Here is a 20,262-nt window from a genome sequence, read left to right as displayed (position 1 = left end):
CTGTCATGAATAACCATGTGCAACTAGGTGGATGGCTGGAAAAGTGTCCACACATCAACGGAGAAAGGAATCAGATCTGGGAAGAAAGTGACTATGGTAACACCAGACAACATTTCAAGTGTGGTAAGGCACCTATTCTCTTCACAGAACTGGTGGTGGACACAGGAATCACCAGAAGCACTCTGCACTGCGTAGTATATTAACCACTCAACCTTGTGATGGCATCTGCCAGGTTGGTTCCCAGATCTCTGAGTACAGCACAAAAACAACTGCAAAAGGATGTATGCAGTGAACACCAAGGCCAGGATCCAGAAAGTGTCATGTCCAAACTCATGGCTGTCAATGAGAATTGGCTTCACTACCATGAGCTGGAGACAAAAGCCCAGTCAGTACAGTGGAAGCATACAGGCAGCTCTCTCACTGAAGGAGTTCTCCACAGCAACTTCAGAGGAAAAACACTTGACCACAGTCTTTTGAGACAAGGGTGGAATCATCCTCATTGACTGGGTGGTACTAGGGACTACCATTAACAATACAGCACACATGGAGACTCTTCAGAGGTCACACTGTGCAATTCCAAAGAAAAAGCCAGGAAAATGAGTGAAAGGAGTACTGTTGCAACACAACAACCCTTGTCCCCATACATTTAACATAACTACGGCTGTCATCACTGAGATAGGCTCCCAGGTACTGCCACACCAACCATATCCTCCTGAATTGGCTCCTTCTGGCTACCACCTGTTTGGGGCTATCAAGAAATCTCTGTACAGACTTAATTTCACAGACATCCAGAAACTGTGAGAAGGTGACCTTTGGTGAGTGCGAGACTAAACAGAATTTGCTTAACGGAGAATGTTGGAAAAGTGCACATTTATGCCCCGATGCCAAGGCACGACCCGCCCCCCCCCCCCCTCCCACACACACACACACACACACACACACACACACACACACACACACACACACACACACAGAAGAGAGAGAGAGAGAGAGAGAGAGAGAGAGAGAGAGAGAGGAGAGAGAGAGAGAGAGAGAGAGAGAGAGAGTGGGGGAGGGAGAGGGGGGTGGAGAGAGAGGGGGGAGGGGGGGAGAGAGAGAGGGGGGAGAGGGGGGGAGAGAGAGAGGGAGAGAGAGAGGGAGAGAGAGAGAGAGAGAGAGAGAGAGAGAGAGAGAGAGAGAGAGAGAGGGGGGGGGGGGGGGGAGGAAGCATGAGCGTGTGTGTGCACGTGAAATATGGTACACCTTTCGTATCTTTGCAACGCTTCAAAAAGGAAGTATATCTGTCGAAAAGAGGAAATTAAATTAGCAATGATTTCAAAATACATTGTATTATGCAAAAATATGTACAAAAATAATTACAAAAACATTAAATTACGAAGACAGTTACAAATTTATATAATTTATAGCTTCGAAAATTCTGGAGCACCACTCTTCGTTGCTGCAGCTGCTGCTGCATTCATGAAATCTTCACTCTGAAGCATTACCATGTTCCAGTCATGCTGCAACAGGAAGCTTTTTTTAATACGTCTGTGTCTGTACAAATGTGTGGGAAAGTTATGGCAGAATGTAAATATTTATGGGTAAAGGAGACCACTCACTGAATAGCAGAAGTGTTGAATCATTGAGAGGCACACACAAAAGAGAATGAAAACTCTGCTAGGTTTTGGATGAAATCCTTTGATGTGCTCTAGAATATAAATACACATAGAAATGCACACCTGTGTACCATTATCAGGACTGTGTGTCCAGCTGGCATAAGCACAATATGTGTGTGTGTGTGTGTGTGTGTGTGTGTGTGTGTGAGAGAGAGAGAGAGAGAGAGAGAGAGAGAGAACATGCAAGTCTGTAAAGGATTTCCTCCAAAAACTAGCCTGTCGATGACCAACTTATTACCTCTCCTACTGGGTGAGTGTGATTTCCTTTACTCCAACATATTTCTTGTGTCTGTATAAGGAGTGCAACATATCAATTAACTAAAATATGATTTAAGATTATGGAGTTTATAGTGATTGCAAAGTTCCCAGTACAGAAACCACTATCAACTAAAGTTAAACTCGGGAATCCCAGAATCGATTACATAGTTATAACCAGGGGACAAAACTGATTGCCTATTGTGCATCATCATCTCTAAATTTTAAGACATCCTCTTTAACTATCAATATGCATTTTGCTCCTACACATTTTCTGATGTCATCTACCTACATTCCATTACGTAATAACCTCTGTCTTTCTTATACCTTGAAATCCAACAAAGAACCCCTTTGGCGCAAATATCACCTGACAACATTACCTGCCAATCTCCATTTCATTTTGACTGCAGTCTAAATTACATTTCCCACTTACCTGTTCCACAGTCTATTTCCTTTTCCTCTTGTATCTTCTAATAACCCCACTAATGCATCTCTCGATTACTTACTGAGCAACGCTATGTCTCATATGGCATTATTTCCAGCATCTTGTTCTTTTTAGTAATGTCTGAGGTACAGTTTTACATGACAAAGGTCCACAGATGAGTGGAACCTAATTTTCTCATATGACAATGCATAGCGAGTGGCTACTGTGATGAAATCCATGACAGTAAGAAATAGTGATGATCAGGGAGATGCCATGAATAAATAGCGACACGGCCCCAATGAGCTCATGGGCGACTGAAGAGGTGGTCCGATGGAGCAGAGCCTTCCAGAGTGGCTGACAGCAGTCTGATGGCTGCGATCCAATTGAAAGTGAAGGGGGCCTTCCAGAGGGGCACAAGGGTGCCCAACGGCTAAGATCATGGAAAAGGTTCAAGATGGCTCTGTCTGCCAGACACGAACAGCGGCAGGCATTGCAGTCCAAAGCCTTGGTTATGGCAGTCGTTGGTCAGCCTGGAGCTGAAATGGCCATCAAGGACCCAAGCAGCAGCCTAAGCACCCATCAGTGGAGGAATACAGGTGCAGTTTCATGTGACTGCTTGTAAGTGCTTACAATTGTGGCAGTGCTTAGTGTTACCTATGCACCACATACTGGTTTGGCTTACATCCCCTGACTCTGTGGAAGGCTTGGCAGTAAACAACCTCCAGAGTTAATCTACAGCCTTTACCTGGCCTACTAAGCATCTCCACAAGTGTGGTAGCTGAACGTGCAGGGGCCCCTCCCAGCAAGTATTACATTCCTACCGCCTTACAGGTGATAGTGCAACCATCTCAGAGAATCGCAGCACCAACAGGAGGAGGCACTTAGCAGCCACCAGAGAAGATTGGAACAAAACATCAGGGCATACAGTCAATGAACCAAATATTTGACCTGACGAAAGAAGTGCACTGCATCTGTGTAGGGGACAACAATTGGTCACTGTAGGCAATGAGGAAGGTAGCATTGGTGGTGAAGTGTCCAACAAAGTGCAATTCAGGCCCAGAAGAGCACACAACAGCTATCAATGGACAGCAGGGATGGCTGGCTGGACAAAAGCATGGCTGCAGAGGTGACACCAAAAATGGTGTCGAAAGGGCCAGCAATGACTGCAGAGAATGCTACATGGTCAGCTGCAGTGGTGGCCACAACAATGGCAGCAGTGGCAATGAAGACAGGGCAAGGGATCGTGAGGGCTGGTGATGACAGGAAGAGGCTGCACAGAACACCGCAACACCCAGGGATGGGGTCCAGAGGACTAGTTGCAGTAGGGCCAGCAGCAACTGCATGGCTGGCCACGATAGGTGGTGAAAGAGCAGTTGGTTGACTGGCGATTTTTTTTGTGTGTGTGTGTGTGTGTGTGTGTGTGTGTGTGTGAGAGAGAGAGAGAGAGAGAGAGAGAGAGAGAGAGAGAGAGAGGGAGAGAGAGGGAGGGGGGTGGTGTGGTAAGCACCAAACAACAAGGTCATTAGTCCCTTGATTCGTGAGTGGTGCATCTGCAAATAGACACATCCACCAAGAACATGTTCTGATCTAGTTGGGAGATTCATAAAAGTAAAAAAGAGAAGGCTAAAAATGTAATGGACGTCTGTTGTACAGTCAGTAATAAAAGTAAGATGAAGGAAATAGAGAAGACAGTGGTGGGCATTCCTGGAGCAACAGCTGTTGCACCCTTGATCCATTACAGTCAGGAGTGCCCACTGTTCAACAAATTGTGACACCCAGAATAAACAACTGGGTGTGGCAGAAAGGACATAAATCAGGAGATGCCCCATTCCCAATGACCTTGGCCCTGCTTTGGGGGTAGATTAGAATGTTGTAACTGAGGGAAAAAACCATTTCCACGTAGATAACCAAGAACCAATTCAACGATCCTTGAACTGTGTGCCAATATTGGAGGCAATGAGTCCGAAATCTATACTTAGGATGGAGGGCCAAAAAAAAGGGGTCATTCCACCAACATATGAGCTACTGTTTATTTTTTTTATTTTACTGTCTGTAAGGCTCAACAACCACATGAAGGTGGCTTGCGACACAAAAGAAGAAAACTATGGGTTAACCTGGAGTGACTGATGCGGAGACAACACAGGAGTGTGGATTCCTTTCAGGAGAAGCGAAAGAAAGAGCACCATGCTGCAGTAGTCTCCCTGATAGTGCGGAATTATTAGATGGAAAAGTAGCCCACAAGATGTTGATCCACTTCTTAGTGAGCATAGATCACACATGCAACCACACTCATGTGCATCCAAAAATCTGCACCTGGGGGTGGCAAAGTGAACAAAGAGCCAAATGGTTGGCCATTTCATTCCCCAGGATACCCACATGACTTGGGACCCAGAGAAAGAAGACTGAACAGGTAGCATTATGAAGGTCAACAAGGCCATGAATAGCGGGAGACCAAAGGGTGGGAAGAATAGATCTGTCAGTAGCCTGGAGACTTGTCACTGAAACAGAACATATTAAAACACCATCAATGGAGGCCCATTAATAAAATGGAGGGCTCTGCTAACAATTGACAGTTCTGCCATACACACACCTCACATTCCCTGCAGCAAATGGCATTTTATACTGGCAGGAGATGTATGAACATATCCTGTCTGACACACAGTTTTAGAGCCATTGGTGTAAAACATGGTAGCATACTGGAACTCTTGAAGAACAGGATGTAACGGACTCCGAAAGATCATAGGGGCACCTAAGACTTTAGGACCTTGGAAGAGATCGGTCCAAATCCATGGTCTGGACACCATCCAAGGGGGAGTACACAAAAAAACACAGGGAGCACAGTCCAGGGAGAGGAGATGGAGAACTTGGCAGAAGGAAGCAAGTTGCATTCCAACTGGTAAGCCCATTCGAGGGCAGAGAATCAGGAAGATAACGCCCCTTGTATGTGAAGAGAATGTGACATCACATAATCACGGAATTGCCAAATGCAACCGTAGTTCAATCAAGACAAAACCACGGCCCAGTCAACGGAGATAAAGAGTAGCACAATCTGCACCTCAAGATATTCAGGTAAGGGAACAGAGTGTTGAGCTTATGCATGCATCTAGTCTCCACATGATGAATATGAGCAGCCAAATCAGCTTTTTATCAAAAAGGAGGTCAAAGAAAAGTGACTGCACTACAATGTTGAGGGGTTGCGTACCTAAGAAGAGTTCCAGACTAGGATGGACCATGTTACAATAGCAGAAATTGACCTGTATTTTTGTAGATGGGAGGGGGGGGGGGGGCGGACCTGAAACCATGGGAAAGAGCTCATGAGAGGCGTGCCAGATGGCATTTTGGAGCTGGCATTCAGCACAGGCTATCAAGTGGGAGCTGTACCAAATGCAAAAATAAATGACATGCAATGCAGGGGTAACCAGCAGCCCAACAGAGGTCGCTAGCCTATTGATGGCATGAGGAAGACAACAACACAATACAGAGCCCTTTGGAATGCCAATCTCCGGACCCATGAGGAACGCATTGAAATGCTGACTCCATCTTGGAACAACCAGTGGGATAAAAACTAATTAATAACAACTGGCAGGAGGCCCCAAAAGCCCTAATCATGGAGGGTGAATAAAATGTGATGACTTAATATCTTACACCTTTGCAGATCAAAGAAGACAGAGGTGTCAGCATTTAGAAAAAGCCTGTTGGATTGCTGTTTCCAAGCTAAGCATATGCTTGGTTGTGGATCATCTCTCTTGGAAACTACACTGATAGGAGGACACTAGGCCCCAATATTCGAGAACCCAGCATAAGCTGCGGGCAATTATTCTTCCGAGGGGCTTACAGAGTACATTGGTCAGGCTAATCAACCAGTAACTGTTGAGAGACATTTGGTTCTTGGTTCTTGCCTGCATTAAAGTTTGGGACAATTATGCTATCTTATCACAATACAGAGCCCTTTGGAATGCCAATCTCCGGACCCATGAGGAACGCATTGAAATGCTGACTCCATCTTGGAACAACCAGTGGGATAAAAACTAATTAATAACAACTGGCAGGAGGCCCCAAAAGCCCTAATCATGGAGGGTGAATAAAATGTGATGACTTAATATCTTACACCTTTGCAGATCAAAGAAGACAGAGGTGTCAGCATTTAGAAAAAGCCTGTTGGATTGCTGTTTCCAAGCTAAGCATATGCTTGGTTGTGGATCATCTCTCTTGGAAACCACACTGATAGGAGGACACTAGGCCCCAATATTCGAGAACCCAGCATAAGCTGCGGGCAATTATTCTTCCGAGGGGCTTACAGAGTACATTGGTCAGGCTAATCAACCAGTAACTGTTGAGAGACATTTGGTTCTTGGTTCTTGCCTGCATTAAAGTTTGGGACAATTATGCTATCTTATCACTACAAGGGGAAGGCATCTTTAAGCCAATGGTGACTGAAGAGCCTGAGGAGGTAGTGCTTTTGGGGAATATCCAGGTGTTGGATCCTGGGGCTTGTGTCATGGGATGAGGTAAGGGCTCTCTGCAGTAGAAAGGAGGCCAGAAAAACTATGACACTGCTATAACAAAGTGGGTCACAAGATGTTCCACAAAAACCAATGAGCTGGCACAAAGGCCATCCTGTGGGACAAGAACAGAACAAATGTTGATGGCTGGTGACCCATAAGACCACAGAGCTTTTCCCACACCTGAGATGAAGGGGGCATACATCCCCTGGGAGGAGACACAGCACTCCCAGCATTCCTTCTTATTGTGTTTGATTAGACAGCGAGCCTTAGCACGAAGTCGCTTACAAGTACTATGATTTATTGGCGGAGGATGATGTTTGAATCACAGCAGGGCTCATCGGGAACCCACAATAGCTAATGAAATCTCCATGGCACCAACCAACCATTGTGGTGGGTGGGTGGGTGGCTGGGTGGGTGACGGTGGCGGGAGGAGGAGGGGGAGGAGGAGGAGGGAGACATTAAAAATGAGAATAGCAGTTACAGCAGTGTGGATGACCGCATTTGAGATGCCTTGCACAACCTTATCAATACAATCCAACAGAGTTGTCAAATGTAACAGCAGAGGCATACAAAGACCAGTTGACTCTGTGAAGTACACAACATGGTAGTCAGTTGGTCCAGCAATGGAACAGAAACATCAAGATTACGAGAAAGTGGTCACTGCTACAAGGGCCATCACGTAGTGACCAATGTAGTGAAGTGATAAGATTAAGGGAAGACATCATTAAATCAATAGCTGAAAAGATGTGATGGGCAGCACTGATGGGGAAAGAAGAACCTGAACTTAGGAGGAACAGATCATGGTCTGTAAGAAGCTGGCCAATTGGAAGGTTGCTGTCAGAAGATATGGTATTCCCCCACAGGGGGGTGGTGTGTGTTGAAGTCCCAATTAGGAGATTAAGGGTGGGAGTGATTGTTGAATTAATGTGGTCAGTTCAATGTAAGTGGCCTGCCTGGAGGTAGATGAACACAGCAAATGGTAATCGCTGAGGTCATTTATGCCCCCTTCACCAGTGCCTCCAACGAGGCAAAAAGAGTAATCCATTCACTGACTACATATTTATGAACCATAGTACAGACCCTTCCAGATGCCCTCTTTGGACCAGCACAGTTCCAACAGAACATACAATAGACACTGACTGTTGGAGCATGGTCATCAGTGAAGTTTGTTGCTTGTAAAGCAATGAAACTGCAGAAGACAACAGAACAGTAGCACCCATTACAATTACAATGAATGCCCATGTGACTGGTCGCCAGGTTATGTGTGACATGGCTAGGAGGACTGTTCACAATGCAGGATCACTGCCTGTCACCAAATGGGGATGGAGCCAAATCCAGAACCAAATCCACAAACATAGGCTCAGTATCTGCATGGGGGGGGATCTGGTGGCTCCAGAAGCACCAGAAGCCATTGTTTGGCTTTGGGCCTCCAGTCTGGGGGTTGCCAGGAGGAGGAGCCCTGTCACTGGTAGATGCCAAAGTAGGAGAATGCTTCTCTGGCTAGGTGCAGGAAGTGGTTCCCAAAGAAGCTACTGCAGGAACCACAGCAGAGAAAGGTGGTGCAAGATTTAGTTTGGGGAAGGTTGGGGGAGAGGGGGCAGCAATGGTCGTGATCTTAGGGAACTTAATCATCATATCCACAAGGTATAGACATTTAATCCCTTCTGTGCTTCAGTACATGACAGGCAGCCAATGGATTTGTATTCCTGGATCTTTTGTTATTTCTTGAATCTGGGCAAACTGGCGAATGTGGAGGGTGGTGTTCAGTGCAGTTGACACACAAAGGAGGGTATTCACAAGGGATACCGTCATGGAGTGATAATACACAGTTGCCGCATTTTGGGTACACCAAGCGTAGGGACAACGTATGTCCAAAGCGTAAAGATCTGAAGCACTTCATAGGCGATGGTTTCACAATCACACCTGTACACCTTGGTCTTATCCTTTTATGGGGGACATTTCCTTCAAAGGTGTCCCTGTCCATACAGTTATCCTTGGGTCCTTTTTGTACACATCATATAAAATGTACACCTCACTGCTGGAGATTAGTCAAGAGCTCCTCATCTATCTGGAGTGTGTAAGATGATTCCCCGGACCATGTTCTAAGTTTTATGTGGGGCAATGGTCAGAGGTATGTCACCTACATGATCACATGCCTGAAGAGCTGTAGATTGAGCAGCAGAGAAAGTTTTAATTAATAATGAATAATTTTGCATTTTACCCACAGATCAACCTTCTCAAATCTGTCTTAAGTGTTTTCAACAAAATGTAATTATTTCAACAAATTAAAATTACCCCCATAAATCTGAATATTTACCAAGTATTGGGGGACATGTTTCACTCCCATAAATTTGGCATGTCCCTCTTTCCACAGTGTACTGAGGGAAGGAAACATCATCGAATTGTACCTCTCTGGATTGTAATAATCTTTCCCATTTGAAAAGACAGCTGGAGCTTTGCAGCCACTAACAGAAGAAAGTTTAATTCATTTAACGTATTAATCTTCTATCACGGTAGGTCCCATCTGAACAGGGGCTCTCCCCATGGGCTCATACTCCTTGGCTTGCATGGGGCGTTTCCAGCTCAGGCACCAACAGCGCAATCCCTGCATGGTTACACTGTGCAGTTATTTTATGACCCCTCCATAACAGAATGGCTACTATGCCAGGTTTGAGTTTACTACCTTCATAAGAAAGGAAGGGTGCAAAGACAGAAAGTCTCCAAAGGGGCGACCTCCCCAGCACAATCTGTAGTTCTGTAAAATTGAGAAAAGGAATAGCAAATCAAACCCAACAAGGGGACCAAATAGTTAAAAATGAAGAGTTCTAGAATGCTGGAAGGTAAGAAAATGTGTCCAAAATTACAAATCAGATCCAAGCACAACTGGCACCAAGACAACCATACAGCGGGAAGACAGAGTGGAAAAAAAGAATAGTAGAAGCACAGTCCTGCAAGTACAGAACGGGAAGTAGTGCTTCAAGGGCTGAGACTCCAGCCAAGCACGTACCCACACAAGGGATGAGAGTCCCCTGCAGGGATGAAAAAGCAGACAAGGTTGGCCAATGATGATTGGACTAACACCAAATGGGCCAACAATGAGTGGGGTCATTGCCTGTGGAATTCTGGGAATAAGAACAGAGTGTTGTATGGCATGAAAACATCATAATCACACTTGATGGCAGGAGGCCCAGTTTGCCACATGCATAACTCCAGGATGCCCTGTACAAACACTGTGGAAAAACTGGAGAGCCTAACAGAGCCAAATGATGCTTTGCAGCATTTCCTGAATTTATCTGCCCCTGAATAAAAGGGCTGAAGGCAACAAGGAACTGCCTGACCCCAGAACTGGAGGGCTGCCAGCAATGATAGCTCCCATTGAGAATGCACTGCAAGTGAACGAGAATCTGACTGAACACACAAAAATGAGAAATTCATAAATTTACAACAGTAAGTAAGAGAATGTCCATTAGAACAACAAATGAATGGACTGATCAAACTATGCAGAAGAGAAAACTTCTGCTGAGAAACATGTACATATATCGAAGGGGGGTGGGGGGTGGAACGGAATCAAAAAACGGTACAACTGAACACAGATACTGAATCCAGAAATTGAACAGTCCACACCTTCATAAGAAAGGAAGGGTGCAAAGACAGAAAGTCTCCAAAGGGGCGACCTCCCCAGCACAATCTGTAGTTCTGTAAAATTGAGAAAAGGAATAGCAAATCAAATGGGTTGATACAGTCCCACTATAGTAAGGCATCAACATTCCTGGTCCGGTAGATGGTTGGATACACTCGCGCTGAAATAGGAATCAAATACAGTCTCTTAACAGAAGAACAAGAAAATGCTGCCCCATCAAGACGAACTAACATACTAGTAAAATCTAACAAGTGAGAAAGAACAAAGCCTTGTTCCAGCAAAAATTAATGAAGACACATCAAGAAACACAAACACCTGATAGCACCTCAACTCACAGAACATGGGTTGGCCATGGCTGCATTGTCCATGCAAAATGCAACGTGGCATGGCAGCATCGAGCTCAGCAAAGCAGAGGGGAGGCAGCTGGGTGACAGATGAGACCAGAAGCTGGCACCGCAGCCAGCAAACTATAAGTAAGTGGTGTACTGAGAATTCACACAAACTATAAATGTCACAGGTATCACAAAACCTGTATTGTGGTCACCAGTTGAAGCATATGGTGAACAAGGGAAGAGCAATGAATCATGAAACCGTAATCATCTTTGCCACTTTAATTATCTTTGACCGAATGGTATACCAAGATAGTGATTGATTTGCACATATTACAGGGACAAAGTTTGTTTATTAGTGATGAATTAAATTCAGTACAGCTTTAAGGGCAAAGTTCCCCAAATAAATACAACTGAATGTCCTACAACGGTATGTAGCAAGTGACCTCTATGATAAAGTCCATGATTGTCAGTAGCAGTTCAGCAATGGATTTGTAGCAACACTGTCCCATGAGGCCATGAACTTGTGAGTGAAACTGGGCCTTCCAGGGTGGCTGAAGAAAGTTGAGTGGCTGAAGAAAGTCCAGTGGCTGTGATCCACATGAAGGCAAAGTAGGACCTTCCAGAGCAACTGTGATTCTGGTGAAGCGCAAAATGGTTAGCAGCGATGGGAGGCACTGTGGTCCGAATTGTAGTCTTGAGGGCAGCTGGTGATTGACCTGGAGCCCAGACCTGAACTGGCTATCAAGAACAGTGACTCAAGTACCCATCAGTGGAGGAAAACAGGTGAGATGCTCAAGTGGACATGTGACCACACAGACACAAGTAGGACCAGCAACTGCAGTGCTGTTTACCGCAAACTGTGTGCAATGTATTGGCACAGCTAGCACCCCCAGATGCTGCAGGAGGTTTGGTGATAAGGGCCTAACGTGGCATATACTACAATACCTGTCTGTCTTCGATTTTTCATTTGACATGTTCAAATGCTTTTGAGGATCGTGGCATCCTTGGATAATTTCCTCTCTTTTCTTCTAATAACAGTGCTAACCTTCATTGAACTGATGTAATATGGTGTCTACTATCCGACCACAATATTTTAGACACACAGTGACATTACATAAATAAGTACAACGTTGGCTAAGGAAAACACATTGCACTGTGAGTGATTTCAAGATAGTTGTGCACTGTGGGTGATTTCAAGATAGTTGTACATGTACTATCAAGTGGTTCAGTGTGTTCTCATGAAATATCACAATAAAAACTTATGGTAAGCCAACTGAAGGGGCCTCTCTAACAGGAACAATAATATTGTGGTCAACTAATAATCAACATCAATTGTTTTGTTTTCTTCTCACTATTACTGTTTTCAAATGCTTCTCATACTGATTTTCATTATATTTCACATGTTCTCTGAGACATTTCCCAATAGTTAAGTTTCATTTTGTATATTCCATCATCTTCTATAATCCCTTGCCTCCTCTTTAACAGTTGTATTTGCATTGTTCCATTTGAGATTTTATTTGTTTTGGTTGACTTTGTATCCGCAGTACTTTCTGCTGTTTGCACACCTGTCTTTGTTAAGTAACTTACACTTTTGTCTATTACTGTATAACCTTAGCTTTCCAAGATGGAGAATTTTTTACTTAATTTATTATGGTTTATCTATTTGTACATAAATTCTCAATCTACATTTTTGACTTCCACCTGATCAGTGCTTCTTTCTAGCCTTGAATTTATTTTAACTTGCATCCTAAATCTTTTTTAAATCTTACTCTGAAGAGGTGCTATCCCTTAACTTCAGGGAAAAACATGAGTCAATGAATGGGGTAAATGCTACAACTTTTTGTGCACATATTGATGAACAGTATGTATATTCAATAATGGAAATTCTCATCAATAATCCAGAGCAGAGAGAGACACTATGCCATTGAAAATTACCGGAGAAATAAATATATATGTGCTGACAAATTATGTACTCACAATATTGTCCAGCCCTTCCTGTACTGTGTGATCTCTTGAAAATACCAAATTTTTCTTAGTACCTTGGACAGCAACAGGACTGTGCGAAGCTATAGAGGCAGCCACAGAAAATGCCTCTTTCATCATACTGAAACAATAGGGGAATATTCAATAATGATGTTCTTATCTTACAAAATGCAAATTATTTTACTGTGATTATGTTGAGGGAATGTACCCTTTAATATTCACAATCAAGATTAAGCAAACTTGTTCCAAGTATGTACAAACATACAAGAAATGTATGTTGGTATAACCAAATGGGGTAGTGCCTTTGTTAAGATGCTGTCTCAGATTTGGGAGGACAGAGTCTCATGGCCTGTGCAGCCGTCCTGATTTAGTTTGCTTAAATATTTCAGGTAAATTCTGGGATGGTTCCTTCAATAAGCCCAGAGCTAGCCACCTGCCCTGTACTCTTGACACTAAAGATGTTTCTTATATTTTCCTTGTATAAGATGACAAATTTTTGTAATTGTAAAATGATGGTTATGTGAATAAATTACTAATAATAATACAAATGTGTGGATTTGTTTCAAGTTTACTTCTACAAGAATGAGTTCTACCTTTGAGCATTAACCAGGCCCCAGTGATTATCAGCTGTCATTTGGACACAATCCATAAAAAGGATAATCGTGGGCTAGGTGAAACATTGTACATTGCACCCTATCAGAAAAGGGCAAATATAAAATCACCTTATTTAAGAAATAATGAATGTTCCACTATATCAATCAAGACAATATTAAGTTTGGAAAATATGTTAGGACAATTTCACAAAACTGAGTTACTACAATTATGAAGCCTTATGTGCAAGATAATGTAAACCTTGCCTTCAAATGACTGACTGGCCATAATAGGAAATTCATGCATTGTTTCCAGGATTCAAGCACGCTATTAGTAGACTGATAAATACTTCTGGTGAATTAGCTCACAAGAAAATAATTATTGTAAATAATCCACATAGATACAATCTGGTACAGCTGTGTGCCATAAATAATGAAGCACTGAAAATTAATTATCACCTTAAAAGCATTTGATGTTTATCTCTCAATAACTGTGACATAATGGTAGCATAGAATCACCCAAAGCATAGTGTTATATATTTAAACCAGATGATGTAGTCATACCTGAAGACTGGCAACACGATTACATGCTTTAGTATTTGAAAATGTGTCCATGACATTCTATACTGCTTTCAGTCTAAAAAACAAACCAGGTAGTGGCAAACAAATTTAAAATGGAAAAAAATGAATGTTTAGTAACTACTGATGTGAACAAACTGACTCTAGCTATTTTGAAAGCTTCCTAACTGAAGTTACAGAAATGCTACTTTCCATAGGCAAGAAATACTGTAGCAAATATTGAATTACAAGAGAAATAAATATATATGTGCTGACAAATTATGTACTAAAAAAAAAGTAAGATCTGGTAATAAGTGCAATTGGTCAACTGATGAATCAACCATGGAAACAGATGACACTACGACAACTTACCAATATTTTTTGTGGTGACTCTACCCTTGAGATTGGCATTTCTGATTACTATCCAGTTTGCCTTAATTTGGATCCCCAAGGAAACAAAAATGGAAATAGTATGTATGTAAAAGACTAAACTATAGCAATAATGTCAGTGGCCTCAAGAATGTGTGTTTAGCAACACGTTCTACATATGATTGTTTTGCCACTGATTTCTGGTGCTGTTAATGTTTCAGTGTCACTTGCTCAGCGGCCAAGAAAGCTTTTGTTGCAAAATACACAAGTAAAAGTAGCTAGATCAATAATGATAGCTGCTAGATGAATTACAATAATTCTATTAACAATGCAAAATATAATAAAAAACATAAATAAAGCTTTTTTCAATGATTATTGCAAATACTATAAAGGTTGATAACTAAAATTAGAAGCAATTATACATTACCATTCACCAAAGTGCATATATCACATAGCTATAACAAATAGCTTTAAGAAATGTAAGAAACAAATGCTACAGTTACTTCAACATTCACTGGATGGGAACTTAAAACATGATCACTGTGAAATTACAAATCGTTTCAATGATTATTTCTCCTCAGTTGACTGAGTAAAATGTATTCATGAAACCTTTTTCTGCTGCATTTGATAAGGTATTTTAAACAGCTAACTTTCCTGAAAGACCGAGTGCAGCTTAATAGTCACAGTTTCTCAGAAAGGTGATAAACAGTACAAAATTTAAAGACAGTCTCTGTTCTATCCTTCTCCTCCAACACAACAGAAAAGCTGATCTACAGCTCAATCATAAACATTCTGAACAAAGACAACGCAACAATTGTTTAGAACCAAAATGGCTTCTTAAGAAAAATCCACTTATGTAGCAACTATATATTTCCTTGAAGAAGGAATAAGTAATTTCTACACAAGACTACAACTTATCCGTAATCCTTCATACAAAACGGAGTTATTTTTTCCTTTTTGAAGTTGACAAAACTTACTATTGGCTTTAGTGCTGCTCAGCAGTATGCTTCTACTCAGACGCAAAGAGAACAGTGTAAAGGGAAACAGAGTTTTTCACAATTGCATTTGTCTTCAGTGCATTATGGTTGTAGCACTGATGGTGTAATTTCATCTCTGGGAGCTACACTTTCGATTCATCTTAATTCCGCTAGACAAGCTGCTTCAGGGATAAATTCATTCTGGTGTCTGAAAATGATTGGAGGGAACTCTGCTGTTCACCTAGCTTGTGCACATGTCAAAGAAACCTTTGAGGCAGTGTTTCCTGGAAGTGATCCTTCTGAGTTCATCAGTTCAAGAAAAAAAGGCAACATATTAAATATGTGATGCTTTAGCGTATTTTTTAAGCAGCAGTTGATGAATGATATTGGAGGAGTTTTGAGGATAATGCAAGGGCGGCTTCAAATAAAGGGCTTCAAACTGTAGGTATATACTGGTCTGATTCCAAACAAATGATTATGTCAAAACATCTACAGACTATCTTCACTGCCAAAGCCACTGTTTATGAAATTTACTCTGAGTTAAATTAAGCCTTGCATAATGCACAGCTTTCTCATTCGAAGCTGTTGGTGATGGATGGTGATGGACCCAATGTTAACAAAACTGTTTATCATATTATGAATGCCTCTCTGAGCCTGTTAGGAAGAAAACAGAAAACTGATGTTGGAACGTGTAACATACATATGATCCATAATGCATTCCAAAAAAGATAACGCTTTGGTGAAAATGCTTCAGATATAATGTTTCTCTTTAATTTTTTTGATGGCCAAACATCTCATTGGGAAAATTTTGAAAAATACAATCAGACATGAAACTTGCAGGTCATTGTTTTATGAAACATGTTTCCTCTAGATGTGTGACATTAGGACTAGCTCGAGAGAGACTAAGATTGTTGGTCAGCTGCAGAAAAATACCTTCTTTAGTTCATGCCACAGCACAAAAGCAAGCTGAGTTCTTTGCCATACAAGAATACTGTTAACCTATTAAAAGACAAAACTACCATCTTTGACTGTCCAAGGCTAACACATGTTCATCATCCACTGGTTTCTTTCAGAAGAGAGATCTTTTAATGCAACTAATCTGAAATGAACTCCCACAACTCAGCAGAACAGACTCAAATCAATTTTGTTTTATTGCTGCTCCACTGAGTCTGGGGAATTTTGGGTAAGTAGTACTTGCATTAAAAAAAAAAAAAAAAAAAAAAAAAAAAACCAACCATAATACTTGAAATTATAGAAGGTGAAACTAAGCGTACAAGAAAGATGATATAACTCCCTGCAGGCTAGAAAGCACTTTGTATCTGCTTGTACACACAGTTTGGTCAAGTCTTCTTTGGATAAACCTGTGTGTATTATCTTTGATGTTTGCATCTTGCAATGAGAGTGCAAGAGGAAACAGTGACATTCTTCCAACTGAGTACAGTGAGTATGTGCTAGTTGATGAATGGAAATTACTGGCATTAGAAGAAAGAGAAACTATTCATATCACAAGAAAGATCAGGTAGTGACAAGAACCCAGTGAACGTTTACTGGAGTAATTTTTTTGCAAAGACATATACCCTATTGTTACAAAAATTGTGAAAATGCACATTCAGTTTCGCTTGGCAGTGAGGGTGCAGTAAGAGGATTCTCTTTTTTAGGGAATGTCTTGAATGAAAGCACCACAAATATGTGTGAAAGAACATTGGATTCTCATTTGACTGTAAGAGATGCTGCGGTTAATTTATGTGAGAGGAAGGCTCACTTTGTAATTATTACTCAGGAACTTCAATTGGCATGTATAGCTCATGTCAGAAAAAAGCAGTACTGTGAAGATAAGGAGAAAATGGCTGAGGAAATAACAAGAACAGGAAAAAGAAACACTGAACACTGTTACAAGGAAGTATGAAGAGTAAGTTTTAAAAAGAAAAAGTGTATGTTGAACGCAAACAACTGATTAAAATGCAGTAGTGTAACTATTTGAAACTAAAATAAACATGGTGTGGTTAGCATCTTAAATGAGACTGATTGTATAACAGTAAACTAAAGTTCCATTTGATTTTAAGAAGCTAACAACATAATGTGTATTTTCATTTCAAACAGTTGCAATAACTTGTTTTAACGTACTGTATGACGGCACAGTGACAAAACCCACTGAAGGGTCATATTTATTCCTTTGCACATGTGGATATCACATCTGAGAGTGACCTCTGCCTATTTTCTACATCAGTGTGCAATAACAAGTCACGGACAGCATGTGGCAGCACTGGCAGTGGAGAGTATGTAAAGCATTTGGGTGGGGGCAATGGGAGGGGGACGGGGTTGTAGAAAACAGTGCAGGTCATTGTCATAATGCAGAAATGAGTGAATTATCTGACTCCAAAATGGAAGAACATTGGCTGACAGGAAAAGAGTGGAAGCAGTTCTGAAACGGCTATGTTTGTAAACTGTTTACATGCCCCAGTGGTTAAAGTATACCATACACGGCGAAATGATGGTATCCAAAACTAACTCTCCTCAATGACTGTTCGGCGAACATTCCTGCATAGAGGCCTCCAAACAGGCACCAGATTCAAGCACTCATGCCAACAGCTGTTCATTGGTGGCGAAGGCAGAACTTCACATGCCAGTACCACAACTGAACATCCACTGAGTGGCGACAGGTGGCCTTTTTAGATGAATTACATTGTATGCGCCATCAGACAGATGGCCATTGGTGTGTATGTCTGAAAGCAAAGACTTAGGCTGGAGGAGGGAGCATTATGGGGCGGGGAATGTTTTCATGGCATCCTCCAGGTTATCTCATCGTTCTGGAAGGCACAATGGATCAACACAAGTAAGCATCTCTCTGTGGGAACCATATCCACCCCTACAGGCAATTTGTTTTTCTTTGACATGATGGCCTCTACCAGTAGGACAACGCAACATGCTACACAGCTCGCAGTGTGTGTACATGATTCAAAGAGCATAAGAGTGAGTTTACCATACTTCAAGACAATCAAACTGTCCAGATTTAAACCCAATTGAGAATCTATGGGACCACCTAGATTGAGCTGTTGCACCAGAGATCCTCTATCAAGGAGCCTTGTGCAGCTAGCCACAGCACCGGAGTCAGCATGGCTCCACATCCCTGTCAGTAACTTCCACAAACTCATTGACACTCTTCCTGCACATCTCAACTGTAGAAGGAGGTTATTTAGCCTTTTGAGTGGTGGTCACATTAACATGACTGGACTGTGTAGTAATACATTGCTTTGAATGTGCATTCCCAGATTTTTGAGAATAATCCTCTTCATGATGCACAATGTCTCTCTTGTAACATCTGTTACTGGAGAATGAAGAGCATCTCAGTGACACTTGGACATTTTCTAAATGAAACAGTGATAAACTGCACTTATCTTCTTTGGACATTCTCCATCTCATGTATTAATTCTGTCTCATAATGAATCTCTCTTTGCTCATTTTCTGTTAAAAATGCCCATAATTGGGAGAAGAGGGAGGCACGATACCTGCAAGAACAGTTAAAATGTTTCCTAATGTAGTTATTTCTAACTAAATCTTTGTCAATCTGTGAGTATACAGCTATGGACAACTTCACGAATATGCATAGTGATCAGCACTAAGGTAAAATAAGAAAAGTGTACCAGAGTTTACTGAAATAAGCATCACTGTTTTTATTTTTTAATACCAGCAACACTTCTACCTCTGGAATTGCTACTGCACATTGTGATATTTTACTTGTGGGAAGCAAGTGTATTTAGTAATAATACACCACCACCAACAACAACATGAGCTTATTGCTTAATAAAATGGTTTTTAAATTATGTTCTTTACTGCACAAGCCACCTCAAAAACATGGTTTCTGTTCTTTTCTTTTGTTAGTACCCTATCTCTCATGCAGTAGGGCCCTTAAATGTATGTTCTAACTAAGTTAGATTACGAACAATTCTCTTTAAGAACAATTCCCCTTCACTTGGTCTGAGGAAATTTCCCTTCATTTATTTGTAGTGAAAAACTCGAATGGAGATAATCAGATGAAATTTGAACACATTTCCACTAGTAACAGTCTCACTACGATTTTGCCAAAATTCTTTTGTTAACATTAAATAAGTTATAAATATAATTTACTTTTTGGGAATTACAGCAAGCAGTTTGCTGTTGAACTGAAAAAATCTAATGTAATAATGTGGAAAATAACAAATTTAAGCTTTAACAATCCATATCTAACATACACATCAGCATCCAACATACCTTTCTTTATCATCAAAAACTTTGCTGAGAAGTCCAAACTCTTTTGCTTCTGATGACAAAAGTTTACGTGCTGTGTAAGACAATTCTCGACATAAGCTATCATTTCCAGTCACTTTTGGAAGCCTCTGAAGAACACCAACATCTGCAGCCATTCCTGCAACCATCCCCCAAATCAGAACTTCATAAAAAAACACACAGTTAGTAAATACCATATCACAAATTACATCAACTATCCTTAAACGTGACATTAAATGCAATACTTTTCTGGCATACTTTCCGTACACACAAATTAAGAAATATGAAATTCATAGCTATGTGCGTAAGCAGTGACAGTTATGCCCCTCATGATAATAGCCCTTAAAATATTAGTAATAAAATTGCATGTTTTGCAAATAAATTAGGAGCAAAGGTGGTTTCCTTTGTGGTGTGATCTATTTACGAAATTTCAATCACCAACTTTCTCTTCTGAATGCGAAAATATTTGGTTGACACCCACCTACATAGGGAGAAATGATCATCATAATAAAATAGAGAAATCAGGGCCCAAATGGAAAGATTTAGGTGTTCCTTTTTCCCACACGCCATTCGAGAGTGGAATGGTAGAGAAGTAGTACGAAAATGGTTTGATGAGCCCTCTGCCAGGCACTTAAGTGTGAATTGTAGAGTAACCATGTAGATGCAGATAAGAACTTACTGAATAGTAGAAGCACTGAGTCGTCAACAGGA

General features: G+C 41.4%; 1 protein-coding gene across 6 annotated transcripts in view; it reads right to left on the bottom strand.

Annotated features, from left to right (window-relative positions):
• Positions 1-1,309: 1,309 nt before the first annotated feature.
• The window catches only part of LOC126321830 (delta(3,5)-Delta(2,4)-dienoyl-CoA isomerase, mitochondrial), a 64,351-nt gene continuing 45,398 nt past the window's right edge, over positions 1,310-20,262 (bottom strand). For all 6 annotated transcript variants that reach the window (XM_049994230.1, XM_049994232.1, XM_049994235.1 and 3 more), the window contains exons 6-8: positions 19,537-19,690; positions 12,789-12,915; positions 1,310-1,499 (exon numbers count right to left, since the gene is read on the bottom strand). In XM_049994230.1, coding sequence (XP_049850187.1) covers positions 1,401-1,499; positions 12,789-12,915; positions 19,537-19,690 — 380 coding nt within the window. In that variant the 3' untranslated portion in view covers positions 1,310-1,400. The remainder of the gene's footprint in view (positions 1,500-12,788; positions 12,916-19,536; positions 19,691-20,262) is intronic.

Source organism: Schistocerca gregaria, chromosome 2 (genome assembly GCF_023897955.1).
Source record: "Schistocerca gregaria isolate iqSchGreg1 chromosome 2, iqSchGreg1.2, whole genome shotgun sequence".
In the NCBI taxonomy this organism is placed as follows: domain Eukaryota; kingdom Metazoa; phylum Arthropoda; class Insecta; order Orthoptera; family Acrididae; genus Schistocerca; species Schistocerca gregaria.
This window is presented reverse-complemented; position numbering and strand designations above follow the sequence as displayed.